Consider the following 27117-nt stretch of genomic DNA (forward strand, 5'->3'; position numbering starts at 1 on the left):
CCTGCGGACGTCGATCGACGCGTTCGACAACTTTGACAACATTGCGCTGGCGCAGAAGCTCGAAAAGCACGAGCTCACCGAATTCCGTCGCATTGCTGCCTACCTGTACAAAGGTATGTTTATTTAGTACGATTTTTTGCACCCTCTGAACACGTTTGCTAAGTTGTGCATGTGGGCGCTCCTTTGCAATTGCAGGAAACAACCGCTGGAAGCAGAGCGTGGAGCTGTGCAAAAAGGACCGATTGTTCAAGGACGCGATGGAGTACGCGGCCGAGTCGCACCAGGGCGAGCTGGCGGAGGAACTGCTCGGATGGTTCTTGGAGCGGGGCGCATACGATTGCTTCGCGGCATGTCTATTCCAGGTAGGTTTGGCGGGCCCGGCCAGTTGGTGGCTAGTTCATTCCTGAACCTCTCCAAAACGAGTATAACACTCTTTTGTTGTTCTCTCTTTCTCACAGTGCTACGATTTGTTGCGGCCCGATGTAATACTAGAGCTCGCATGGCGCCACAACATCATGGACTTTGCTATGCCTTACATCATCCAGGTAATGATTTGGGACGAAATGGAACCTCTTACACACCACCTCTGAGTGCCACCTTCTAGTGCGTCCGTTATTGATGCAATCACTCTTTCCCTCCCCCCTTCAGGTGACGAGAGAATACACCTCCAAGGTAGACAAGCTGGAAGCGTCTGATGCCGAGCGACAGAAGGAGGGCGAAAGCACCGAACACAAATCCATCATCATGCCCGAACCGCAACTGATGCTGACTGCTGGCCCCGGTATCGGCATGCCCCAGTATGCGCCACAGTACGCCGGCGCGTACGTGCCCCCGCAACCAAATATGCCCCCATACCAGTACGGTGGTATGTAAAATTGCACGTTAGCGCCTAGCAAGAAGCACAACTACATTCTACCGTGGACGGACGATCCAAAACACACATACACAACACTGTGCGAGCAGTAGTAGTAGAAGTAGTGGTAGTAGTAGTAGCGTAGGAAACAAGCATGTGTATAGAGAGTAATTCGGCTCCATCCTCCCCCCCCCCCCCCCCCCCTCACAGCTCACACACAATTTTGTGCAATGCTCCCTGTCTTCAACAACCATTCCCAAATTAACGATCGCGATTAGCGTCGTGCGTGTGTGATGCTTAGATTTGTTTTTTTTAAGCTCCTGCGGAAGCACACAGTATTGTGTATTTTTATGTTGTGCGCGCCGCTCTGTACGCCAAACGCGTAAGAGCATGCCCTTGTGCCGAACAGTTTCTCTGTGACTGTGGAATGTTTTCAGCTGCAATGCAAGTAGCTGAATGTGTTTAACGTTTGTTATGTGAAATCCTTATCCGACTGTCTACCTTCCAGTTTTTGTTTATTTTTTGTCGCCGTCTGCGCAAACAAATTAGTGTAAGAAAGACAATGAGCACACACACACATACACAATCTTGTCCATAACCCTTCATGCAGGATTGTACAGAGCACAGAGTGGTGCATCAGTGAAGCGTGCTAGTAGTTGACAGCATCATTGCCGCAGAGGATGAGATGCAATTTAGACAAACATATATAGACATTTCGCTCGCTCCCGTCATCCTGTGGATAGCATTTAGTACACGTGACTTATCCGTGAACATGCTTCCCTTGATTTTATGTCTAACCCACAACTTGTGTGTGTGTCGCCACTGCTGCTAATGCCATTGCTACTGGTTCTATGGCTCTACCGCTGCCCTGTTGCATTGCGCTCACGTAACCCACTTTCTGTCCGGCGTGTCGCGGCCACTACAACACTCATCGTCTCATCCTTGAATCGCCGTTCCACACACACACACACCCACACTACTACCACCCGCCGTGCAACCGTCCGCGTTGTGTCGGTGTCACGCGTTTTGGTACGCCGGCGCTGCGATACGAATCATCAGCATTTAGTTAAATTACTACACGTGCGCCCAATAGGAGGGTGCGTTTCTGGGGGTTTCTTCCCGTTCTGGCTTTGCTTTTGCTATACCCACACCAATACCATACCACCCACCAGTGTGGTGTAGTAGTAGTAGTAGTAGTAGTAGTAGTGGAAGAAAGGCGACAGTGTGGCGACAGTGGTGCAAAAGCGCGGCTAGTTGTTAGAGTATATTATATATCTATTATAAAACATATATTAAACATTTGCGTAGTAACGATTATTCTGTAGTGTGTATGGGGCCACGCAAAAGTGCACCACCTTCCAATTTACTTGTGTACGAAATAAAGCGATAAAATGGTTTCGTTTTCAAATGTATTTACACTTGCTGCTCTGATTGTTTTGTGTTTGGATCTCTCGCTCATCAAGAAACATTTCTCTAAACCCCTCCAGCAAAACGCATCGTAACATACACACACACACACACGTCCGTGAAACGCGTCGAATATTGCATTTTTGTCCTTAATTTCGCTGTCCTTCCTATCGATTCGACCCTTTACTTATTATAATTTGCTGCTATTTGGTTGAGCTGAGAGTAGTCAAATGTTTGGCAATGGTGTTGTTATCATAAATAATAATAATAATAATAATGTGTCCTGTTTGTTCTGTTTCGTTTCTTAGGTTTTAATTAAAGCAGCACTAAAAGTTAAAGAAAAACAAACTGTCTGACCCCCCTTCCCACGAAGAGGAGAAACAAAAACCAACCCGAAATGTTAACTATCATACATACCGAAAACAAAAGGACCAACAAATAATGTTGAACTCCTGTTTGGCGTAATATGCTAAACATCTAAATGCAAACACACAAACACATTTATGCATCTTCAGACCTCAGACCTTCTCACAGCTGCGCGGGTGAGTGAATGTTGTCCCTCCTTCGCACCGGTCAGATGCAACGTTTCTCTTTTACCTTGCAGTTGGATGGCAAGGACGTGCTGCGTTGCATGCGGGACGGGGCGCATATGATGACGCATATGCCTTCCAGGTTGGTGGAACGGGTGCTGGGTTGATGAGTCATGAATGTAATAATTTTAAAGCATTGCCCTACAGACAAACCACTGGAAAAAAAAAACAAAACAAAACAAAAACAACACATAAGACAAGCGACTACGCAAAATAAAAGAGAAAAAAGCGAGGAAGAAGGAATATTCGTTAGCAAATATTATATGCATCTAGTATTGCAGTATATTGTGAGTAGAAATTCAACTAAAACCGTTATCATTTATCTTATTGTTCACTAAGAAAATGAAAAAAAAATGCTAGATGCAAAAGAGATGAATATATAACTATACTTATATATTATATATACATGCATAAAGAAAAGTTCTATACAGCGCGCGCGTAAAGAAAGCAGAAGTAGAATGATGCTGTGTGCGTACGTGTATATAGGGAGCAGCATGCCGAGATGTGATGCTTTTCCTGTTATTATCGTTGTGTACAATTTATCCTAAAACGTAGGCATATAGACACAATGCAAACCATACATACCCAGTACAGGATGCCGCCAAACATTTAGCCATGTTGTGTACACAGTAAGAAATCAGCATTACGAACGATAGGAGGAATAACGCATCCGGAGCAATGTTCACACCCCCGCCCAATCTCTATCAGAAATGCAATCAATGCTTAGTACTCATCCGAAAAGCAAGAGAAAAAAGACACACATACACACAGGCGCGCAGGTTTACATAGGAAGAAGAGATAGGGGCAAGCATGGAATATACATAAGTAGTGAGAAAACAAATGAACGCATTCCTAGTACTACAGCAAGCACATCTCACTGGTAAGATTGCTTCACTCACGGTCCCACGTGGTTGCTGGTAGATGGCAGCAAATGCAAATGTCCTTGTTTGCAAACAAAATTGCAGTATTTTTCTTCGTTTATTTTGCTCCCTGCACACAGTAATGCAGCAGGATTTGTTGAAGACGAACCACACGACGGATTTCTTTGTTATTTGTGGAAGTTTTGATACTTCGTATTGCTTCTTATTTACTTCGTTTTGAATGGTTTCCTTCGCTATTTGCACTCCAAATGATGCAAATCATCATTCCTTGTCGGTACGATACGATGCGGTACAAGCAACCGTAATGAATCAAACCTTTTCTCGCTAAAGCACACACACACACACACACACACACACACACACACACACACACACACACACACACACACACACACACACACACACACAATACAGTATTGTTAGGTGGAAGAAAGGTTGATATGCGCGATATAGTTTTTATTTGCAAATTTTCTGCACTCTGCACCACTACTGGATTTGGTTTTCGAACTGGATTGCTACTTGACTTTTACATTAAATGCACAAACGGAAGCCGAAAAATCGTTACAGTGTGCGGTAGTATCATTATTTTGTCCTGTGTTTTTTTTAATGGTCACAATATTTTATCCCACCATCATTATCGTTATTGTGCGGCCGACTGGCAGACGGGCTAAGCTTATTTATGCAATCTATAATTATTATTAAATTAATTCACATACGTTTTAATTACGGACCAGGGCAGTTTACACGACAAAGCGCTAAGCCTACTAAGTTTTCCTAGTGTGCATGGCTGCCCTGATGCAACCCTTGCAGCCCGCCTAGACACAGACACACGAGGCCGCGGGGCTCTGCAGATCGAAAGATCGCAAAGGTTGAGTTCGCGTGGGTGAAACATTTAGATGAGTATATCTCGTGCGACATGCAAAACATGCGACTAAAAATACATAACAGAAAAATACGTATATATATACTATATGCATATGCATGAAACAGAAGATCCTCTTCTAACACACCATTTTCCCCTTACCTAATATGCATTATTGATTCGACACAGAGTAGCGAAAGAGTAAAGTGTCACCGAACAGCTGGTTGATTGAAATTAAATGCTATCGTTTAAAACCTACGAGTAAAAATCACACTAAGGAGCAAAAAACAAAATGAACGAACAAACAAAACAACAATAATAAACGCGCGCGTGAGGCGAATGAATAAACTCAAAGTTGTCAAATAAATCCGCTAGCCTGTAGTCTGTGTTGCCGCATTTGTGCCGCTAATATCACATATTCTCCACTTAAAGTGCGGTTTTCCGTCGCTGCGTACCCTTCTCCGCACACAGACTGTGGCCTTCGTTGCGGAGTTTGGCAGCCGCCAGCCGGCGCACCTCGTGCAGTATCTCGATCTCCTCCTTGATGTGATCCAGCTGCGTTTCGACGTCCCCGCGCGGAGCTTTCGGCTGGGAGCCGCGCCGCTTGCGCAACAGTATGTACACGTGATTTATCGCATCTAGCAGGCAGTTGATGCTCGATTCGTTCTCCACCATGTAGCTCTTGACGACGGTGACCGATTTTTCCCAGCGCAATCCTTCCTCCTTTGCCGCAACGTACTGTGTCTGCGTAAGGCAAGCATCATACGGCATGTATAGGCGGCAGTTAGCACTTCGCACAGCGCAAAGACCATTGTATACGTACCAGAAGCTCCGACAAATCGTTGTTCAGCCCGGTAATGATGTGCAGGGCGGTTTTCGTTGCCTTGAACAGGTTCTGGCGAATTTCCTCGATTTCTTGAATCTTTTGCTGCTCTACGGCAGAAATTTCCACCTGTGCTAGTACTGGGGAAAGAGTAATGGGAGGGAAAATGCGCATAGTGTAAGAAGAGGTAGATCGCTTTAAAGCTGCATCAACTTACACAATGAATCACAGCGCTGGATAAGATCTTGCATGGTTTCGTAAGTCTTCGATTCGGCAATCGTCTGTTCCATTACTTTCTGCAAATGGAAAGGGCATGTAGCGTCTTGTCACATGTCCGCTTTTACTACACGAGTCACCATACTCCCTATGCACATACCTCAAACGGTTCGAATTGATTGATCGTTTCCTCATACTTCACTACAAACTCGTCCAGCTGCTCCAGATCCGACTCGAGCTGTGCGATCTTTTCTTCGTACTGTACATGTTTTTCCTTTTCCCGCTTGACCTGTACAGCGAAAGATGACGGGAGACGTATCAGAAATGGTCAGCAATTAAACCTTTAGTTCAAGACAACGCTCGCCCGGGTGCTTGAATTACCGTGTCCAGGGCACCCTGTTCCTTCATTTCGCAATCCTTGAGAAAATCGTTCAACTCGACAAACTCAGCGCGCATCCGTTGCAGCAGCTCGGTCGTCTGCTCCAGCCGCTTCCGGTTGGTGACCACCTGCCGTTGGGCCTGTTCACGCATCCGGTGTTGCTCCTTGGTGATTTCCATATACTCCCGGTCATTGTGAATGCCCTTAAGCTCGAACCCATTGCGGGCGACATCCCAACCGGGGACATTGCTGCAAGCCAAAATATATTACATCATCGGATTCGTCCACACCCTGTATATGTGGGTTCTATGGTCGTCGCGATACGTACATGTAGCACTTGTTGTTTAATTTGGATTCGAAGTAATTTTCTACTGCCTGTTCCGGGTTCTGGTCGTACTTCCCAAATACGCCCAGCTTCGTGATGGGTTTTCGACGCGGCATTCTATAGCTTCAACGTAATGTGATGATGCAGATAATTCTTTCTCAAATGGCACCTCCAGCAAATGTGGGCAAGTCGGGGCAGCAGTTGCTTTTTCATCAAATAACAATCCGATGGAGTTGCGATTGGTTTCCATGGTTACACGTTCACCGATGGCGTTTCTAGATTTCCCCAGTTGTCAAAAAGGACACCAATTTGCTCGAGCAACGAAAGCCACAACATCGTGGATAGGAACGTTCGGCAAATTAACAAACGAAATTAAGGCAGAATCAATCACACGCGTATTCTTCATTCGGATAAGTATTTATTAAATGTAATTGTCTATGCTATGAAACTGGAGGAAACTGGAGGAAGCCAAAATACAACTAAAATACAAGCCAACTTTTCCTCTGCACCTTGAATGGATCATCATCATTCTCCTTCCTTCCTTTCTCTTCCCTCTAATCGCACCATTACAATGCCACACACTAACAACGTTCCATATCTTTTTTGTTTTTGTTTGTTTTGTTTTTTCATCACGAAGAATCAACGCAAAGAAACCGCTCTTCGCTGCCGGGACTATCGAAAACCCGTCGTTTCTGATCTAAATAATTGGTGGGTGTGGTAATTAAGGTTATGCTGCTAGTGTGCCGAGGAATTATATTCCACTCGGATCACACCTATTGGCGCTGCTGGCACTCTCCCGGGGAAAGATTTGGTGGTGACAAATCGTACTCCTACTCTGCACGATCTATCAACGGAACACGCACGTTTTGCAATCCATGTACTGGATCTTTTCTCCTGCATCTGTTTTCCACTTTGATTTTCGTACTTAAAACCATAGTCCGCAGGGATCGTGTTTTCGAATGTCAGTTTCTTTCTTCGCGTTGATTCTTCCCAAATGCACACAAGAGTATATTAAATATGCTATTAGTTTAATAATTGAACGCTCGAAGATTTTAGATAGAAGTGTGTTATTGTGTACAGGGGGTCTTCTGTCTGTTCCGCTCTGTTCTCTGTATGTTTTGCTCTTCACTGCGACCTACGACCAATCAGTGGCAGAACATTATTGTTGGAGAGTTGTTTTATTGTTCTGGGTTCCGGGTTCCGCTTGTTCCTGGCGCAGAGCGTCATGCCGTGAGCGATGCACAGCCGAAGAGAGATTGCTCATGCTAGTTCTTCTTCTGTTCGGAATTTGCACACACACCCGTAACATCTGCTCCGCTCCAAACATTCCAAGACAATAGAAGATAAATATATGGGTAGTAAGTATGTTGCTATATACGTTTGGTTTGGTTTCCGCATTACGATGCGTTTTGTAACATTCCTTCAAACTGATCAATTTTATACAACATTCTTCCTTCTGATGTACTCGCGCTTTGTGATCTTTGCATACTTTCTCTCTTTTTTTTGTTCGATTATTCAAGAAGAAACGATAGAGACAAGTACAATAAATATAGAATTTAACTTAGTGTTCTTTTTTCTCTCAAGTGTAATTTCTCAAGCATCGCTCCATGCCGAAAGCTGAACGCGGTTTCCACTTTAATTTTCCCAATTTCACCAAGCAAACGCTGCAAACACGTGTTCGTAGATCGAATTTGCAGTTGTGTACCATTATAAAGGAGAATGTGTTTGTGTGCACTGTGCTCTTTGGTTACACGCCTTTGCCGATCACATCGCATTCGCAGGCAAAGCGGGACGAAGAAGAAGAAAAGCATGCTTCAGAAGCAGCTCAAAACTATTCAATCGATACGTTGAATGGTATCGATCAATTAAGCCGGAAGCTTCTGCGCATACAATGCAGCACCGTACCGCAGCGGTGCGCCTCTTCCCACACCCTTCATCGACTGCGGGACGCGCCAGACGAAGAATTCCATAATTAGATCTGCAACATGCGTGCGCGCGTGTGGTGTTTTGTTTTTAAAAACTAATCAATAATTTAGCAGTAACTTGTTCACATCTTTTTCAGCCCATTCCTAATCGCTATGATATATGAACTTCTTCACGTTAATATAGCTTTTAATGTGTGTTTGTGTTTGAGGGGTTTTGTGATTTGTTTTTGTTCTCTCTTTCTCTCTCTCTTTGTCGTATTTCTTATCCCTATTTCGTCTGGTGTATATTTATGCTAATGTGACTTTGTGGTAAATGTTTCCGCACAACTTATGTTTTGCTGATCCAAGCGCTGGCGCATTATTATTATTATTATTATTTTGAATGTGTGTTTGACTCGTGCATGATGCCATTTTGTTTCATTTCATTACATTGCTTTTGATATTTCTCCCCACTCACATCGCTGCTAATACTTCTTGCAAGTTAAACCGAAAGCGAATGGTTGAAAACTGTATCTGCGACCAACGGTTGGCCGAACTAATGCAACGGAAACTAACCCTCCTAACTTCGCTTCGATGTAATTGGCTAATAAGATGATTGTATGTGCATGCTGCACAATCGATAATAAAACCATAGCTTATAACATAAACGATTAAAATCCAATATGACTATCCACACAAGTAACAACAAGTAGCGAAACAATTCCCGAAAACGTGATGCGTACCACCCAGCGTACACTGTGTTTCCGACGGGAATCATGAAACGTACTAAACGGCATAATAGAGGAACGCAACAATACGCGAGAGTGCTTACGCAGTTACCTTGCGCGCCACTCTTTCTGCAAAATAAAGCAAGAAACGGAAGCAAATCACAATCGTTTTCCTTTGCAAAGGAATGTATCATTAAATAGTCTAAAAGAGCTTGCAAAATGCCAACGGGGAAAGAAACGCAAAATCTGTCTCATTGATTATTATCAGATGCATTCCTCAGACCGGGTTGATATCTCCCTCCTTCGCACTCTGCGCAGAGTTTTGTAAGTTTTTAAACTTCAAATTTAACTCCCTTCTCGATCGGTGTTTCGGTTGTATGGCACCCCTAACCCGAACCTGTGGCTTTGTGTCAGTGTGTGGGAGTTTGCTCGAACGGGAGTCGTGCATTCATTTTCTTAACAGATAACAAATAGAATACTCATCATCTTTATGACTGTCATACTGTCATACTGTTCCGCTCTTGGTAGAACAGCAATTCGAACACGGTCTGAGGATCACAAGGAAAGCGAACGGTGTTAAATCGGCGCAGCTCCATCGCCTCCACCCCTAGCGGCTGAATTGCACTGCCCGATCCACCTTACTCCTTGTTAAGCGAGCCCAGATCGCTGAGGAAGGTTTCCGGCGTCAGGATGTGGGACGAGCCGATGTACACCTCCCAGTTCTTGACGGCGGCCGTGACCTCGTACGCGCAGCGAATCTCCGAGTAGCTGCAGCCTCCGACCACAAACATAATTAGGCGCGGTACGTTCTTAACCGCCGTTTGCGATTTGTCCTTGTGCCAATGGCCGTAGCGTGCACTACTGCTTTTGCACAATGAGAAGAAAAAAACGAGCATGAAACCGGATGGAACAATTAGTCCAATTGGCGTGGTAGTTACGCGCCCGCACTACACTTACCTGGTTGGCGCATGGAAGCCGGCCATCTTTCTGCCACCGAGGAAGGGGAAATGACGCTCGTCCAGCTTGTTGTCGATCGCGTCCTCCATGATGTCCTTGATGACGGGTGTCCAGCGGGACATTTGGTAGGTGTGTTCGTTGATGCGCTCCTTTCTCGGCACGGTGTACGATTTCTTGCGATTGCCCTAAAGTACAAATGTTTGATTTTGTTTAGCTATGGCTTCACTTCACTATGGCCTTCACAGCGCCGCTTGTCACTTACATCTGCAATAACGTTGATACCCAGATGGATAAGGTTGTGGATCATCTCGCGCTCCTTCTGGTCGATCTGTGCATGCGTGACCAGCTTGGTCAGATTCTCCTCCGAGATGCCGTTCTTGATCATGACGTACAGCGCGATAATGCGCACCTTGTCGTAGTTGGAAACGTTCTGGTCCAGCAGGATCGGCACAATGTTGCGCATGTGATCCTTGATCTTCTCGCCCTCCGCGTCCGTACCCATGGCCAGATCCTGCTCCACGCGGCACAGCTTATCGACGTACCCCTGGTACGATTTCATACAATCCTCGGCCAGGTGCAGATGGGTCGAGTACTTGGACAGCTGCTTCTGGTACTGGGGCATCTTTTTGATCATCTGCGACAGATCCTTCATGGACTGTTTTTCGCTCTGCGTGAGACGTTTCGATTCGGTGAACGACTTCAAGTACTGCGTCACGCTCTGCGACACCACCGCAATGTGCTGATGGCGCAGATCCACCCACAGATCGTCATTTTCGTCCAGCAGCACCTCCTTCTCGGCCGCATTCGGCGACGGGATGAACTTGTACACGTCGTTCACGATGGGCAGCAGATCGTACGCCATCGCCTGCAGCGTTAGCTCGTGCAGCAGCGGCGAAACGCAATCGAACCCACGGTCGAGAATCAGCAGCTGCGAGCGGGCCTTTTCCGGACCTTCGCCCATCGTCGGCTCGTCCGCCTTGTACGCGTCCAGCTTTTGCTGCACCATTTGGGCTAGCTCCACGTTGCCATCCCATTCGCTGGAATTGAAAAGAGAGAGGGAGAGAGAGAGCACACAAGTCGGTAAGCTATGCGTTGGTAAGGAGACGGTTGCAGACGTACTACCTACCTACGGTAACGAACGGACGGATATTCCCCCAGCGTCGCGCATAGGGTGGCAATTTGTTCGGCAATGCGCTCCATGTTGCCGCTGCGAGCCGACGCAAGCGCGGGTGAATACGCACATTGGAAGGTGACGGGCGAGTCAAGTGAGTACACCTTTGTACACAACGAGGAAAGGTAAGTAACGTATAGGACGGAGTTATAATTATTGCCGTAGAACAATGTTTGATATGTGCAGTTAACAAGCAGATTAAATTTTGTACAAATGCAAACATATTGCAATCAATTGAATGGCGTTTCGTGAAATAAATGATGTTAACAGATGATGTTAAGTAAAATGAAAAAAAAAAAATGGAATTATTACCCAAAATGAAAGCATAAAAAATGTTAGACAAACAAATGTATGAAGAAAAAATATACAAAAATATAATGAAAAAATTGACAACGCAACGCATTTCTAGCTACATACAAAAAAAAGCATTGTTATTAGTAAATGATCCCAAAACTTTGCACACCTGCGACTCGTACGGCAGAAAAGCAATGTTGATTTCCTTCAACGTTTTAATCTTTCTGGATACGACCGATTTACAGATATCGTTGAACAGCTCCTCCGGACAGACTGCAACGGGCCAGAGGGTGGAAGGGTTAGACACAGAATATAGTGTGTGAGATGACGCACGGAATAGACATAACAATGTAAAATTTAGAAGTTAAGAGTTAACAGCTGCACTGTAAATTCTGTGATTGACACCTTGTTCCCGGGCGGATTAGTACGGTGGCCATCCACATGAACGTGAGGACGGGAGTTAAGCTTAACGCACACAAACACACTTTCCCTACTTCCAGCACCCTTTTCTTATGCAAGAGTTTAGTTTCCAGCGGCCACCAAATGCGCATAGTAAGTCTAAACCAAACCAATATTCACCTGCGCTTCGTACGGAATAAATGCAATACTCAGTTCTTTGCACGTTTTCATGAACTTCACTACGGTGCCTTTGCCCAGAATATTGAACAGTTCTTCTGGTACAGCTGGGATTACGGACGGACGAGACAGAAGAGGGTCATTATCGCAGTGTTACCATGCGCTGGTCTAGCAGCCTGGCCTGGTGTCACCACACTGTGTCACTCTACTTACCCTCGGTGAAGAACACGTGTGCCGCCTTGTATGTCGGTTTGGCAGGATTCTCAAAATCCCGCATCAACAAACGTATCGAATCCTCTGACGGCGTAATCAGGTAGACCGCTTCGATCGCCGGCAGAGGCTCCCGTTTCTTGTTGATGTCTTCTACCACTGTTGGGGGGAAAAGAGCGAGGGTGAGATTAGTGATTCGAAAACGAATAAAGCTAATCGTTGATGTCTCTCCACTTACAGGTGACACCTTCCGCGCTGATTTCGTGCATTTTGGTGCACGCCGAAACCATACGCATGGCCAGCTTGTCGACGATTAGGATTCTCCATTCCGTACCAGGTTTGCCGTCCGATTTCGTCTTGCTGCGGACGACCTCATTCATGATCTCTGTACCAAAAGAGTAAATGAAACAACACAAATTAGCAAACAAATAAAATATAATAAACAAACAAAAGATCCTACAAACATCCCCAACCATCAACATTAAACTGAAGGTCAAAATTGATCTATCTTTGATTTGTTCTACCGATCAACGGATGATGCAAAGCAAACGGCACATTAAAACAGCACAAAAACAGCCATTGTTTTGATTGTGCATATTGCTGACCCGCTGCTGAACTGTGAAGGTATTGCTAGAAATCTCTCGCTCTCCATCGGCATTCGTGCGGACACGGTTCTCGCACATTCTGACACCATATTCTATTGTGCGGCTGCTTTGCGCAAGTGCAATCAAAAAATCGATACCGAAGGCAAAATTTTCTGCGTTGTCTTCCCGAAAATAGTGACCCACTCCAGGGAGTGCTGCTCCTCCTGCCTCACATGATCCACGCCCTGCACCTCGTTCTTCATTGTTGCACTTCCTGCACTGCCACTGTGGACCATTTTCATACGTTTATATTTCGTGGACTGGCTACAAAGGGTCACAAACTTCCGTATAGGGATGAATAATCGAACCCCACAACCCTGCTTCACTGCCCAGTCGCACCCCGTCCCTCCCATAAACGAGAGGGGCGTTCTTCTGCGGTACACACTGCGGATGACGGACTGCTGGTCTGCATTGAACCGCAATACGCAATTTTCACACCCCAAAATACGTTTCACAGCACAGTCAGTTCCATGGATTATTCTATCGAAGAATAGTAGCTACAAACAGATGGTGAATTACTCACTTTGACCAACCAACAGTTTCAGAGCCATTTTTGCTGCTACAACTTCAGCTTTTGCTTTAACTTTGCTTTTCTCTGAGTAATCACTGGCAAAGTGGTGGGCGATAGCTGTGTCGGAATCACTGTTCGCGTCAATGGCAAATGTCACCAGGGGAGTGATTTCGATCCGATCCGACTAAGGTGCAGTGTTTGTTTACATTGTAATTTATGATGATTTTTTAAATATTTAGTTGAAATATTGTTTTTTTTTATTTTCTTATGTACTTTGATGAAATGTTTATGTTCAATGATGCAAAAGTTTGGTTTTTTAATAATTAAAAAAAGCGGAACAATCATGCAGCTGTTCTGCCCATCACTAGCGCTGTTTGTCATTGTTTTGAAATGTTGACAACGTGATTCGAAATTTATTTTTGTTGGCAGGCAAACCAAATTGGCACTCGGGCGTGATGTGAGAATCGTTCTTAATATACTCCATTATATCATAACAATTTGCGATCCTTTATTGGTTGGAAATGGTGGGAACAAAATTATTAAAGTGTAACAAATCAAGTTCTGCATGCATTGTTTGCTTTAAGCTCCAAGGAAGACCCAGTTGTTGAAGACTCCAGTTTGTTGTGCTTTGTTTGTGGATAGATTCTGCTATTTTTATTTTTTTGGTTTGATAGCATATTTTGTTCGTTTCAAAGTTTCTAAAAAATTGACCGAAGAGCAATTAGAATATCGTACTTTCCGGTAGATCCATACAGACATATCCACGTGGTTGCGGTAGTAGTAGAATATGAACCATCCAAAACACAACTGTGTTGGCTCGCGAATGCATTTTCATTTAACACACATCTAAAATCGGTTTCTTTTTGCAGGTATTACAAATAATGTGTGATAGTAGTAGTTGAGGTGAAGCTATTGGCGGTCGTAGCGCATATCGCGTCGCAATTTCGAGTTCATTATGGTAAGTATTTTTATCAAACCCTGCTGAGCAATGGGACACAGCTGATTCTCTATTCTAGCTTAAGATTGCGTCGTCCCGTTTGTTCTCATCGAGCGCTCAGCTTTGCGCCTCCTCGACAAAGGCTGCCAAAGTGCTTAACAAGCTTATGAATGGCAGCAAAACGAAGAAAAAGCGTTACTACGATGAAACCAACGACCAGGGACCGAAGCTGCTGCCGACCAAATCGCTGGCCAGCACCAAACGTCAGGGAAAGGAATCGAACCGACGCGTGGCCGTGCTGAACAAGCTGTTCATGAAAAATATCACCGACCTGATGGCAACGGGTTCCTTCGCCAGCGATCTGTACGGCTACGGTATACAGATTTCTCGTGTCCGCGTGGCGCCCGATTTCCGCGAAGCCAGCATCTACTGGTTTTCGACCAATCTCAACAGGGATGTAAAAATTGACGGCATCCTTAAGCCGCTCTGTTCGCGCATTCGTCATGAATTGTCGCAGCTACGGTTGATGGGAGAAGTTCCGCAGCTTACGTTCGTGCAGGATAAGCGATACTACGTGGAAGGTTTGTTGAACAGTTTGCTGAAGGAGGCAGATTACGGCGAGGAGGATGCGGATGTTGAGCAGGACGTTTTGCTGCCGAAGCCGGAAGATCAACGTTTGTGTGAGCCCGAGATGAGACACGATATACTTGGGCTTGACCATGCTCAAATCATGTCGCGTGTTCGCCAGTCCGTTGACAAAACGAACAAAGCGTGGAAAGCACACCAGGAAGCGCAGAAGAAGCGGGACGAAGCTGCTGCTGCCGCCCAGCAGAGGGCGAATTCCGAGCAACTTGGAAAGACCGAATGATTTCTTTCACTAAATTAGATCCACCGGCAACTGGTCGGATGTAGTAATTACGGAAACTAGCCGCCAAATGTTCTAGTAATAAAGGTTTATTATTGATAATTTGAGTCGATTTTTGTCCTGTTTTTATTTGAAGATCAACAATCCCATCGTGGAAGCATGCTGATATCTGAAAAGAAAACAAAATCCAACAGATCCACCTGTAACGAAAAACAGGAGATTGAATTAGACACACATACTAACTGATATATACGAATATGCACGCGTATTTACAGAGTATCAGTGGAAATGTTTCAAAATCATAGAATGTTGTCATTCGAAAGATGGTAATTAAGTTCATTCATCATGAAAAGAAAAACCAAGTTCAAGTTTTTACTTACCTATATAAAAATAATATTAACTCTACGAAGAAGTCCCCTGTAGTAAGAATCTGTAATTAAAGGACAAAGGTAAGCAAAATTAGCTTACGATCTCTTATATCTAATTAACGTATAGAATCATATAAGATTCAGGAAAAAAAGCTTTTAAATCACTGTTACTCATCCGAAAGATGGTGTAAATAATAAAAATTCATCAGTAGAGGCTAGTAATAGTCATCGAAAAATGATAACACGCCGCAAAGCCAAACATACCTGTAACGAAACACAGAAAAAGGTAACGTTAGTTTAATGTAAAATGCTAGAATTGTATAGCATAGATGGATTTAATGAAGTCAGTGAGAGCAATCGAAATCATGGATATCATTCCCGAAAGATGGTTAGATGTAGCGAAATCATCATTAGCAGAGAGCAATTGAAAAATACGAATATGAAGCAAAACCTTACCTTTTAAGGGGAAAATCCATGATGCCGATGTCGTTGCCACGCAAGTAGATGAAGTATTCTCGCCGACGGTAAACGAATTTAAAAAGAAGCAAGCATATAGGATTTTTCATGTGCAACAATTAATTCCAAGAAAAGGAACGCTGAAAACTTTTACGGATACGTGGAAATTTAAGATTTAAAAAATGGAAAAAACTAGTAGTTTTCGAAATGAAAATTTATTCCTATGTCACACGTTTTGTACACAATACCCAATCCACACCATTACACGCACTGTAACAATGATGCGAACCCCTTGGATTTGTTGATAGCTGCAAAGAAAAGAATAACAGCTTAATTAGACATAGCGAAGAAGCTTAAGATGTTAAGAGATTCACAAATGAAGAGAAGGGACATTAGCGCCAAGGGTTGGGTGAATTTATGGTGGTTTAAGAAATGCTAGGTCTCTTACCTATATCTGAACGATATAGCATAGCAGCAGTGAATGTGACGCAGTAATAAACTGTAAAGGAAAAGAAGTGCTTGGTTTTAGAACGTTGTGTTACAGTATTAGACACGTGTTTCACGACAGGCGAAACTGTATTGATCAGGAGAAATGTGTTAAATCACTGTTCATCATTCGAAAGATGGTGATATATCGTTGTATTCATCATTGGAAACACGCGGTGAAGCTATACAATTGTACTGAGGGAACCCAAAGAGTACGATACCAACCTGAAATGAGACAAGAATTAAAAATGAATTAGTAAAACACGCCTCTTCTTGAGGGGATTAAAAGCATTCCAATCAATTGGTTTAATGGGTGGTCAGTAAGAGCAATTGGAATCATTGTTATCATTCCCGAAAGATGGTTGAATACATGCGAGTTCATCATATTAAAACACCTCCCAATTAAAAAGGGAATAATTTTGTACCCAAACATGCTTACCTTTTACTCGAAAAGACCGAAGCCCATGTCGTCGTCTTCGGATTCCGACTCTTCCTTCTTCTCCTCTGCATTTGGATGGAGAAAATTATTTCATTAACTTTCCGCACAACGAGGCACCGATGTGTACACACAGCACACCGCGCTACTTACCCTTCTTCTCGGCAGCCGGAGCAGCACCACCGCCGCCACCGGCAGCGGCAGGGGCAGCAGCGGCAGCGCCGCCACCAGCCGGCATCGAGGACAGCTTCTCGCGTCCGGAAGCGATCAGTTCCTCGATCGACTTGCTCTTCAGCTCGTTCACCACCTTGGTGACGCGGGTCGAATCGGCCTCAATACCGACCGAGCTGAGGATCTTCTCGATGTCCGAGTTGGATGGTGCGGCGTTGCCACCCAGGACAGCCAGCAGGTATGCAGCTACGTAACGCATTTTTGCAAAACTAAAACACACCGAAACGATTGGTCGCTTGTTAGTTGGCGCTCCGGACGGCGTTTTGGCGGATTCTCGTACTTACTTTTAAGTCAGATCGACACGAAACGTGAGCAGCAAATGAAATACACGTCTATTCGACTCAAGCAGTTTACAAAAAGAGGAAGCGTGAGGCTTGTCGGAAGTGCGAACTGACAGCCATTGTCAGGGCTACTCGAGTGCCATCTAGCGGAAACAGTGCAAACTATCGCGTAAGGAAACAATTTTATTTATCACATATTTTAGATAGCGTTCAATGCATACAAGAAATAAAAAGTTATATTTTTTTCTTTTTATTGTAGCTATTTTTATAATATCCTTGGATTTTTTTAAATTCCGAAGTAAAGAAAAATTATGTCTTGGAAAAGATACAGGGCATTCAATTTCCAACACGTCAACTAGTCATGAAAAACGGAAAAAGCGGCCCGCTGTCATTTCTAAATATAGAATGCTTTGTGTTTATGTTGTTATTTACAAATTAGACGAATGGGCACGGCCTAGAGGACAACATTCCGGGCCACAGTCGTCGACGATGTCTAAAGATGCACTTTTAGCCGTCCCAAATGTGTGGAAGCCCGAGCGTAAGTTGCCGATTTACCCCAACTGCATCAGTCGAAGCCGTAATGAACAGCCGTGCAACTTTTTCTTGCAGTGTATAAAATACAGCTTGACGCACCCACCCCAAAACCAGTGCTATGCGAGCGGGACGACATCATGGGACCCACCCGGTACGGCAAAGAGTATCACGGGACAATGGACTACAAGGAGTGTGAGCAGATGCTGAAGGACAAGCCGGACGGTAGCTACCTGGTGCGACGCAGCCCCGGTGCCGACAACTACTACACACTCAGTTTGCGCTTTGGCCAGGCGACCAAGCATTTTAAGATATTTTATTGCCCGGAAAAGGGCCACTATCTGCGGGAGAACTTTAAAAAGTTCGAAACCGTCGAAGAGATGGTTGCCGACGGATTGGTGGACTTTTACATGCGCCTGCATGCTGCCCCGATCCTGAAGGAAATGATGAGTCAGACCAAGAAATGCTACGAACAGAGCCCGTACATGACGCTGCATCGACGCAAGCTGCGCTCGCTGTGCAAACCGTCCAAACTGCCGATGGTGCAGGACAGTCTAGAGTCGGCCGACACGGAAATAGCGGACGATCGGGATGGTGGTGCGAAGGGCGCAGACCAGGAGCAGTTTGAAAAGTCGGACACACACGACAACGCCTATCCGGAGTACGAAAAACAGCATGCGTTTAAAACTCACACATTCAAGGGCTTAAATTGGTGCGAGTTTTGCGCTAACTTTTTGTGGGGCTTCACCTCACAGGGTGTGAAATGTGATGGTAAGATAGAATTAACCCCTCCGTATGGTGTACCGATAGTAGCAAAAGAATATTTACTTTCCTTTTTTGTTAGACTGCGGTTTTATGGCGCACTTCAAATGCTCGGAACTGGTACCGGCCAAATGCGTACCGGATCTGAAACGTTTGCGGGGAATATTTGGGGTCGATTTGACCACGCTAGTGACGGCACACAAGTGTCGCATTCCATTCATTGTGAAGAAGTGCGTGGAGGAGGTGGAAAACCACGGCATGTTGCAGGAGGGTATCTACCGGATATCGGGATTTGCGGACGAAATCGAAGCGCTCAAGATGGCACTGGATAAGGATGGCGAGAAGGCGGACGTATCCGCCCAGATGTACAGCAACATCAATGTGATTGCCGGCGTACTGAAGCTGTACTTACGGCTGCTTCCCGTTCCTTTGATAACGTTTCAATCATTCCCCTTGTTTATGGAATCGATGCGTAAGTAGCTGTAATCACGGGAAAACGGGGAATTACACAGTTGGCTTACATTATTTTGTGTCGCTCCAGGAGAGAAATCAATCGGCGAACAAGTGATAGCGTTGCGGAACGCTGTGAAAGCCTTGCCACCCGCCCACCTGCACTGTTTGAAGTACATTCTCGAGCACCTTAATCGCATTGCTTCGCATCACACGATCAACAAGATGAACGAACACAACCTTGCCACCGTGTTTGCCCCGACGCTCATTGCCACGCCCCAGCATATGACCGACCTGTCGCAGGAGATCAGCATGCTGGCAGCTCTAATCAGCCACTGTCATGCAATCTTTTTGTAATGTAAAGTTGAATCAGGTGCGCGAGAGTCAAAAAAATCTGTTTAAAGTAATAACCGCAGCAGCATCTTAGGGTATAAAGATACGCCGAAATTGTACGTTTTTTCGGTATTCTTCGGCATCCTAAAGATGACTGAACAGCATTAGATTCCTTAATATTCTGCTGTTTTCAAACTTTGGTCATCCGCATCAAAAGCTAGCTACCACCAGTAAGGCTCGGTTTATGTTGTATGAAATTGTGTTTCCTTACGTAGGTTTACTATCATTGCAAGAACAAAAACGAACAATCACGTGTGTAATCATGCTTCTACTGCCCTGACTCTATGCTAATATGCCTTTTTATAATCTTGTTTTCTGTTCAACAGACAAATAATTATCGTACGGTATTAACAGTTTCATTTTACTGGATGTAATAAACAATATTTATGTCATTAAAAATCTTATGTTTTTATACATTTGTTTCACCAAAAATGGTTTTGTATGTTAAACAAACAGTTAAACAAATAGACATAAAACTCTTGATGTTTTGGCCGTCAGTGACTTCGATGCGTGTATAGGAGATGAGCCGTTTGTACTTCTGGAGAGAGATGTTGTAAATATTGAGTAATCGAAGCAGGTTATGTTATGGGTAGCATAAACAGTATCTCCGAAATTGATAAAGCTGATTTCAAAGAGAGTAAAAAAGAAACCAATCAAATAAGGGAAAACAATCTGACATTGAGTTGGACGCCCCTGCCAGAAAGAACGCCACCGTTGCTTTAAGTGGTGTAATTCCAGTGCTCGTGTAAACTTACTCACAATGACCATCATTCGACGTAGACCTTCAATGTTCCCACAACCGTACACCCACTGCGAAATGCGGTTATTGCTCGATTTTAGATTATTCAGCGATATCGTACATCTTACTTAATTCAGGCAGTGCAAAAAACCCGCCTTAGTCACAAATGCACACCGCTACTTTGTATTCCGGTGTTGTGTTGAAAAAATATGCTTCCTTGATGTAGACTGGGCAGCTAATGTAGAAGACTAAACTAATTCAGACACAAATCATGGCAAGACACACCTCATCACAGCAGGATCCGTAAATGATTGCGTGAATAACAACACCCTCATATTTTAATTGTGTCCTCAAACTCGCGTTCTTCCACACTATTCTAGGAACGGTATTGTGGAGGTCCCCAACGCCTCGAAACAAATTTCGACAATTTAACATCTTTAAATTGTGCGCTTTGTATATCATACCAATAGGATCGCCATTACCATTTTGTTTTGAGCGCTTTTATTTGCCACTCCATTTATTCTCCATCTTCTCCTCCCAACATCCGAACGCCAGCTGATGATGACTTCGCCACGAACCGGGGGCGTGATGTTGGAAAAGATCCAAGCAACCGCCTCCTTTTTTGTTTCCAACCGTGATACACATTCCATTCCATCGTGTGTATGTTTTAGTGATGGGAAAAATTAAGTTTTCGTCGGAATCGATTCCAGCTAGCTCCGAAGCTTTTTGGAATCGATTCTGTATAGTTGGTCCGGTATCAGTTTCCAGAATCAGTTTCCAGTATCGGCTCCGTAATCGGAATCGGCTCAAGAATCGCCATCGGCTGCGGAATAGGAATCGGCTCCGGATTCGTAATTGGCTCCGGAACCAGAATCGGTTCCGGAATATAAACAGGCTCCGGCATCGGAATTGGCTCTGAAATCAGAATCGGCTTCGACATTGGAGTCGGTTTCGGCATCTCCATAAGAATAGACGCTTGGATCCATAGCCACAAAGAAAATAAATTTGCATGTAAACGATCCGCGGAGATTCCTGGACTGATTCCTGAAATTTCTTGTTTCAATTCAAGCACTGATTCTCATTCCTGAGCTAATTCCAATTCTGGAGTTAATTCTGATTCCGCTACAGGAGCAAATTGAGATTCCGATTCCGGATCCGATCCCGATTACGTAGTCGATTCAGATTCCGGAGTCTATTCCGCATTCAACACAGGAATTGGCTCCGGAGTGGATTCCGGAATCGGCTCCTGAATCTACTCCGGAATCGGCTCCAGATACGGCTCCGGAATCGGAATTGATACCAGCATCGGAATCGGCACCGGAATTGACACCGAACACGGAATCGGAACCGCGTAGGTCCAATCCCGAGCTCCCACCACTAGTATGTATTATTTGCACTACAGCGTTAGCTTTTGTTGTTTATTTGATATTCTTCCCTTGCCTCCACCATGCTGGGTACAACTTCCTAATGGAACCTCTCTGCCACTCCCGCCAAGTTCCGGAAGTGTCTCTACCAGGGGTTGTTCCCAAAGCGCTGATCTTGGTCTTTCCGCAAATGGAACAGATCGTTCCGCGAGTAGCCGACGAGTCGTCGTAATGCAGCTTAACCTCGACCAAGGTTGACACGGAACACGTTTGGCAAAGTCGGCGAACCTACGTTAGAACGCAAAGGCGCACACGCGGACCAAACCAACGTCTCCCGGGTGTCTTCAAGCGAAGCGCCATCATCGGTTGGGTCCCATAACTGCGGGGGTTGAAAATGAAACTCCCCTTCCTACCTGCACAAGCACACATGGTTTGGATACTGGGAGGAGGGGGTGTGTAGTCCGGTCAACCTACCGGTGAGGTGGTAGTTTTGGCTTTGGGTGTTTGGATTTGCAAGCCCGAGTTTACGCCCGAGTGGGGGCCGAGGAGACGGATGCTGGAGACGGATCCTCCAAGATCGCTGCGACGGGCGCGAAACAAGCGATGACCATTTACCGTTGTTGTTGTTGTTGTAATGCAGCGGGGGGCGGGGTGGGCGAGTTTTTATATATACCTCCAGCGTCGGTGGTACTCGATCAGTTGGTTGACAATCGGTTTATCGAACCGATCGGATCCGAACAACGGACTAGAGTCCGCGTCCGCGAAAGTGTGTTGTGCACCGAAAACCTTGACGTGGTGTTACGAATTGTGCAATTGTGTGTGCCAACACCTAGGAAAGGGGCAGCTTGGGGTTTGAAAAACAATCGCAGTTGTAGTCGATTATTGTGTTATTTGTGAAGAACATTGACAAACATGGTACGTTACTGAGCGGGTGCGATAGTTGATTAAAAATGGCGCATGTTCACGTAGCACTTCAGTAATTGGGTGCACTAAGCCCTCGTGTTTTTGAGAATAAACAATGCAATCCCACGCTTATGTGAGCGCTTGCTGTGTCCTTTGGCTCGAAATTTTGAAGCAATCCGGACAGTGAAATTAAAACATTTAGTGAATATTAGGTGGACACGTGTTGCGATATGTGAACTAAATAGCAACAGAAGAAACACCACCATTTTAATGTGTTTGCTGTCTTTTCCGGTTTGATTGCAGCATCCGGTACAGCCGTTGACGAGTCCTGCCCGGGTCCGGTGGCTGCTGGCGCTGCTGGTGTTCGGAAACGTTTGGCTCGCCGCCGTAGGTACGCAACGGACCGTTTATCGGGCGGGCGACGAAATCGTCACGATAACGCGCACGAAAGTCGATCCGTCTACGGCCACCTCTCCCGTCTACTCCTACTACACGTACACGGCTCCGAACCCTCAGCCCGAGGTCGTGTACTACACGAACGCGCAGGGTATCACGACCAGACAGTATCAGTCCACCTCCGGGACGGTGGTGTTAGCCGGAAATCGCCGCATTGCCTACGATGACGGAACTGCGACGGAAGGCATTGGAATAGTTTTATTTTCCTCCCCCACTCACTTTCTCACTTAATTTACATGCCCTAATCTTCACACCCTGTGCAAAATATGCTTGCTTTTCAATCGTGCACTCTCAGAGCGGATTGGATTAAAACTAATAGGACACAGCAGTTCGACACAATTCGAATCTAGGACACGCCTCCCACAGACTGTTCCCGCCGCAAGTGTTACCTTTCTAGCGCAACCGTTACGCAACTGACACTATTGGTGCGCTCCTGCTCTGATCACACATCGCACCTATTGTCTCACTGACACAGCGAATCGTAGTACACCATGACAAAGTGACGCACACCAAACTCCCCTCGCATGTCAGTCAAATTCAAATTCAACCGAAAGCTCAATTATAAGGCTCAACAGCTTTTAGTTCGATGTGGCCATATTTGTGTCTTTGATTTTCACCTATTTCTACATCACTTTCTAATTTGATCGCTCTAGAAACAAACAATATACTACGGAGGAGGCAAACTAATCTTATTCACACTAATTTTGATCACAACAATTAATACACTTGGAAGTGCAAGTAAGAGTAGTTGTCGTAGTAGTAGTAGTAGTAGTAGTAGTAGTAGTACGCAGTAGCAGTAGTTGCAGTAGTAATAGTACTCGAGCATATATCCATATTTCCATATTAACCTCGATTGCATAACCACGCTGACAGCCCACCCGTCTTTCTCTACTTCCACCGCACGTGTCTCCTTATAGGGCAAGGATGTTCGCGCAATCCGTGCGGGGTAGGCGCCACGTGCCAGGAAACGGCCGGCGGCCGCCCGGTCTGTTCCTGCCCTGCCGGCTACAGCGGCAATCCGCTCGTCCAGTGTCGGCGGGCCGAGTGCCTCGACCATTCGGAATGCCGTGGCGATCAAGCCTGCCGTAACGGGAACTGCGTCAATCCGTGTGCGGGCGTGTGCGGCGTCAATGCCAACTGTGAGGTAAGCCAATCGGGGCCAATCGTTTGCACCGCAAATGGAGCAATGCACTCAGCTCACCGCGTTCTGCTCGATGATCTCTTTTTGCTGTAGGTGCGCAATCACGTGCCCGTGTGCAGCTGTCCCCGGGGCCGTACAGGAGATCCGTTCAGTAGCTGCCGTTTGCAGGACCCGGGTAAGTAAGCGATCCCGATGCACAAACAAACCCACACTCCAAACAGTGCTCTCCCCCTCTCCATTGCCCGGAAGAGATGGTACCGATCCGATCGCAGACTAACTAGGGCCTGCGTGATGATCTACATTAGCGCGGCACGATCGCGTAGTGGCAGGGGGAGGGTTAGTGTTTTGTTCTCAGCCACTGCCACACCTACGCGCTGCGGGGCGCGTGCGTCCATCCGGGTGGTTTCGCTGCCCCGGCGTGTGGCGTGTAGTACGCCATCTGTAGAACTGGCTTACCTTGACTTTGAACCGACGTACCCAATGTTGGTGTGATTTCGATTATCGCGCGTACGTTGAAATGAATTCCACAGTACCCAAGCAAACAAACAAACAGTTTTGCAGCTGGAGGCGGCAACGGCAACACTTACTCAACACATCTTAGTGTAGGCTGCAACACGATGAAGCTATCCAGCTCACCGAGCAACGCGGTGTTTGTGGCGGTTCCGGTCTCCGGCGTCTTGATCGTCTTGATGGAGATGAGGGGAACCGTGCTTGACCAGAGAAACCGTAGCGGCACAGACGACTCGATGTGTGATCCTTCTTTTTAAAGTTCAAACATACAAACATTTGGCGTTTGTTTAGGGTTTTATTAGCTTCGCCTGTGTAGGTAGAAAGCAACTTCGTTCGGATGTTCGAAATCGCGCTTCTTTGCGCTTAAAATTGCCACTTTATAACAAAAAATGGCATCTCATTCACGTGGGCGATACTCCCGGAACAATCAAACGATCGAAATGTACGCAAGCCATCACAACGCAACACAATGGCATATTGTATAGAAAAATCTGAATAATTTGCTGGTCGCCAAAATCCTACGCATCTAAACGGTGAGGCCGATGTTTGATGTAAGAAACCGTTTGAATACACGGGTGGAGGAAGCACTGTTTTTAACAACCAATCGACATACTGGTCCGAAGGTTGTCGCGTCCAAATATGGACCTCGTGGGGATATGGTAGCAGTACCTATGTATGTGAATATGCGTGCTTGTAAATTATGTCTGTAATTATTGCTTTTCAACGAGTTGCGAGCAATTATACCTTGTATGGGATGGTAGTAAAATTTTACTCGATGTAATTTTGCCTGCTGCCCGGCATGACTGTGCAAGGAGAGAAGAACGAAGTAGGATTTTTAATTATTTGTCTATTTTGTAGAGGAGCTGTGCCGTCCGAGCCCTTGCGGATCCAACACTAAATGTAACGTAATCAATGGTGTACCGACGTGTTCCTGTTTGCCGGGCTATATTGTAAGTACATCCTTCTGACTTTTATTTGCCCCGGCTAAATGCTTTAATTCCCCACGATCATCCTCTCCACCCCTGCTCAATAGGGTTCTCCACTGTCCGGCTGCCGGCACGAGTGCGAATCGGACGGGGAGTGTAGCTCCAACCAGTACTGCAGCCAGTTCAAGTGCGCCAATGGGTGCAACCAGTGCGGCAAGGGTGCGACCTGTGCCCGGGTAACGAACCATCGGGCCGTTTGCGAATGCCCGAAGGGGTACATTGGCAGCCCGTTCACCGAGTGCCGGCCGGAGTGTTTCGGCGATCGCGACTGTCCCGCCGGTCGGCCGGCCTGCATCTACGGCATCTGCAAAAACCCGTGCGACGGGGCGTGCGGTGTCAATGCGGACTGCAATCTGCGCGGCCTGACGCCGGTGTGCAGCTGCCCGCGCGACATGACCGGCGATCCGTTCATCAGCTGCCGGCCGTTTACGAAGGAAGACCTGTGCAGCCCGAACCCGTGCGGCACGAATGCGGTCTGTACGCCCGGGTATGACCGCAGCAACCAGGAACGGCCCGTGTGCACCTGCCCGCCTGGCTACACTGGCAATGCACTGAGCAGCTGTGTGAGAGTAAGTTACCAGTAATTATAAAGATTTGTGGTCGACGAGAAGGTGACGAGTTTTTTTTCCACCCCCACTTTTTGCGTACAGGGCGAATGCCAAAGTGATGCAGAATGTGCTGATCATAAGGCTTGCATCGCGTACCAGTGTGTCGATCCTTGCAGTGGACAGTGCGGAGTTGGTACGTTTACCCGCTTGCGGAATGGATGTGTGTTTGCCACACGGTTCTAAACCTTTGTTTTTTTGGTCCCCATTTTCCCAGGTGCTCAGTGCCAAGCGAAGCGCCATCTTGCCGTCTGTACCTGTCCGGCGGGCACACAGGGCGATGCGCTGGTATCGTGCCGTACGGCCCGCAACTACCCAGTGGCTCGATATAACAAGAAACGAAATGCAGTTCCCTAAACCACCATCGTCCTCCTCCCTTTTGCATTGCACGGCAATTGAGTGTTTGTGTTTGTCGCTGCCACCCGGGCATGGGTCCGGAACACCTCAAGCTAGTCGCTATAGCGAACGAATCGACCGAGACGTTCGAATGCTTCATCTTTAACTTATTCAACCATCATATCTCACCAGCTCCCCTCCTTCACCCTTCATAGCCGATAACTTTTTGTGAATAGTTTTAACTGCCACCGACACGAGCGACCGAATGCTCCCCCCCAAAATGTGGGGCAACAACACGATGGGCGAACGATAATGGGTAACATAAACGTGCGATTATTCTTTACATTTCGACTACTACTACCAGAAAATCGACTATGGTTATGACTATGGTGGTTTTATAAAAAAAGAAAAAGAAATAATACACTGAAATCATTCAAAATGTGACAAAATTAAAATGAAATAAAACATAATTTTCCACGAAAAAAAAGAATGTCCCTAATTTCAATACTCAATTTACAAATGTGTAAAATATTACCGATCTAGCATTGGC

The 27117-nt window shown here is 45.7% G+C and overlaps 7 protein-coding genes across 18 annotated transcripts in view; 4 read left to right on the plus strand and 3 right to left on the minus strand.

The window, feature by feature from the left end:
- Positions 1–4974, plus strand: part of LOC120947245 (clathrin heavy chain) — a 13795-nt gene extending 8821 nt beyond the window's left edge. For 4 of the 5 annotated variants that reach the window (XM_040362404.2, XM_040362405.2, XM_040362407.2 and 1 more), the window contains exons 4-8: positions 1–113; positions 196–362; positions 459–545; positions 649–865; positions 2569–4974. The exon at positions 1–113 is cut by the window's left edge and continues 3934 nt beyond it. In XM_040362404.2, coding sequence (XP_040218338.1) covers positions 1–113; positions 196–362; positions 459–545; positions 649–865; positions 2569–2579 — 595 coding nt within the window. In that variant the 3' untranslated portion in view covers positions 2580–4974. The remainder of the gene's footprint in view (positions 114–195; positions 363–458; positions 546–648; positions 866–2568) is intronic. The other variant, XR_007451906.1, reaches the window with a different exon arrangement.
- On the minus strand, positions 3525–6631 carry LOC120947254 (uncharacterized). Its single transcript, XM_040362420.2, has 6 exons — positions 6340–6631; positions 6014–6260; positions 5793–5921; positions 5634–5712; positions 5417–5556; positions 3525–5337 (listed from the first exon to the last, which is right to left on the minus strand). The coding sequence occupies exons 1-6, from the start codon at positions 6450–6452 to the stop codon at positions 5020–5022; spliced, it is 1026 nt and encodes a 341-aa protein (XP_040218354.1). The 5' UTR covers positions 6453–6631; the 3' UTR covers positions 3525–5019.
- A 712-nt stretch (positions 6632–7343) lies between these two features.
- Positions 7344–13477, minus strand: LOC120947249 (protein ROP). Of its 3 annotated transcripts, none has more exons than XM_040362414.2 (8): positions 13344–13477; positions 12415–12561; positions 12180–12335; positions 11560–11663; positions 11052–11200; positions 10188–10962; positions 9926–10110; positions 7344–9829 (listed from the first exon to the last, which is right to left on the minus strand). In XM_040362414.2, the coding sequence occupies exons 1-8, from the start codon at positions 13369–13371 to the stop codon at positions 9607–9609; spliced, it is 1767 nt and encodes a 588-aa protein (XP_040218348.1). In that variant the 5' UTR covers positions 13372–13477; the 3' UTR covers positions 7344–9606. The 3 variants fall into 3 exon arrangements, with proteins under 3 accessions (XP_040218348.1, XP_040218346.1, XP_040218347.1); XM_040362412.2 differs by having other exon boundaries at positions 7344–9832; XM_040362413.2 differs by lacking the exon at positions 11560–11663 and adding an exon at positions 11970–12073 and having other exon boundaries at positions 7344–9832.
- A 180-nt stretch (positions 13478–13657) lies between these two features.
- On the plus strand, positions 13658–15240 carry LOC120947256 (putative ribosome-binding factor A, mitochondrial). 2 transcript variants are annotated; one of them, XM_040362422.2, is made up of 3 exons: positions 13658–13788; positions 14201–14289; positions 14348–15240. In XM_040362422.2, exons 2-3 carry the CDS (start codon positions 14287–14289, stop codon positions 15134–15136), a joined length of 792 nt encoding a protein of 263 aa, XP_040218356.2. In that variant the 5' UTR covers positions 13658–13788; positions 14201–14286; the 3' UTR covers positions 15137–15240. The 2 variants fall into 2 exon arrangements, with proteins under 2 accessions (XP_040218356.2, XP_040218357.2); XM_040362423.2 differs by having other exon boundaries at positions 13727–13855.
- Positions 15241–16153: 913 nt separating this feature from the next.
- LOC120947258 (60S acidic ribosomal protein P2) lies at positions 16154–17523 on the minus strand. Of its 4 annotated transcripts, none has more exons than XR_005750858.1 (5): positions 17395–17523; positions 17033–17319; positions 16883–16947; positions 16406–16456; positions 16154–16265 (listed from the first exon to the last, which is right to left on the minus strand). XR_005750858.1 is itself a non-coding variant. In XM_049605671.1 (4 exons), the coding sequence occupies exons 2-3, from the start codon at positions 17307–17309 to the stop codon at positions 16886–16888; spliced, it is 339 nt and encodes a 112-aa protein (XP_049461628.1). In that variant the 5' UTR covers positions 17310–17319; positions 17395–17523; the 3' UTR covers positions 16403–16456; positions 16883–16885. The 4 variants fall into 4 exon arrangements, 2 of the variants coding, with proteins under 2 accessions (XP_049461628.1, XP_040218359.1); XR_007451907.1 differs by having other exon boundaries at positions 16154–16286; XM_049605671.1 differs by lacking the exon at positions 16154–16265 and having other exon boundaries at positions 16403–16456.
- A 271-nt stretch (positions 17524–17794) lies between these two features.
- LOC120947251 (N-chimaerin) lies at positions 17795–19926 on the plus strand. The gene is made up of 4 exons (XM_040362416.2): positions 17795–17929; positions 18001–18693; positions 18767–19156; positions 19226–19926. The coding sequence occupies exons 1-4, from the start codon at positions 17797–17799 to the stop codon at positions 19489–19491; spliced, it is 1482 nt and encodes a 493-aa protein (XP_040218350.2). The 5' UTR covers positions 17795–17796; the 3' UTR covers positions 19492–19926.
- Positions 19927–22315: 2389 nt separating this feature from the next.
- Positions 22316–26953, plus strand: LOC120947753 (slit homolog 1 protein). Of its 2 annotated transcripts, none has more exons than XM_040363390.2 (8): positions 22316–22545; positions 22837–23173; positions 23907–24133; positions 24224–24305; positions 25499–25590; positions 25674–26195; positions 26277–26367; positions 26449–26953. In XM_040363390.2, the coding sequence occupies exons 1-8, from the start codon at positions 22543–22545 to the stop codon at positions 26586–26588; spliced, it is 1494 nt and encodes a 497-aa protein (XP_040219324.2). In that variant the 5' UTR covers positions 22316–22542; the 3' UTR covers positions 26589–26953. The 2 variants fall into 2 exon arrangements, with proteins under 2 accessions (XP_040219324.2, XP_040219325.2); XM_040363391.2 differs by having other exon boundaries at positions 22837–22924.
- The last annotated feature ends 164 nt before the right edge of the window (positions 26954–27117 follow it).

Source organism: Anopheles coluzzii, chromosome 2, assembly GCF_943734685.1.
Source record: "Anopheles coluzzii chromosome 2, AcolN3, whole genome shotgun sequence".
NCBI classification, from domain to species: Eukaryota; Metazoa; Arthropoda; class Insecta; order Diptera; family Culicidae; genus Anopheles; species Anopheles coluzzii.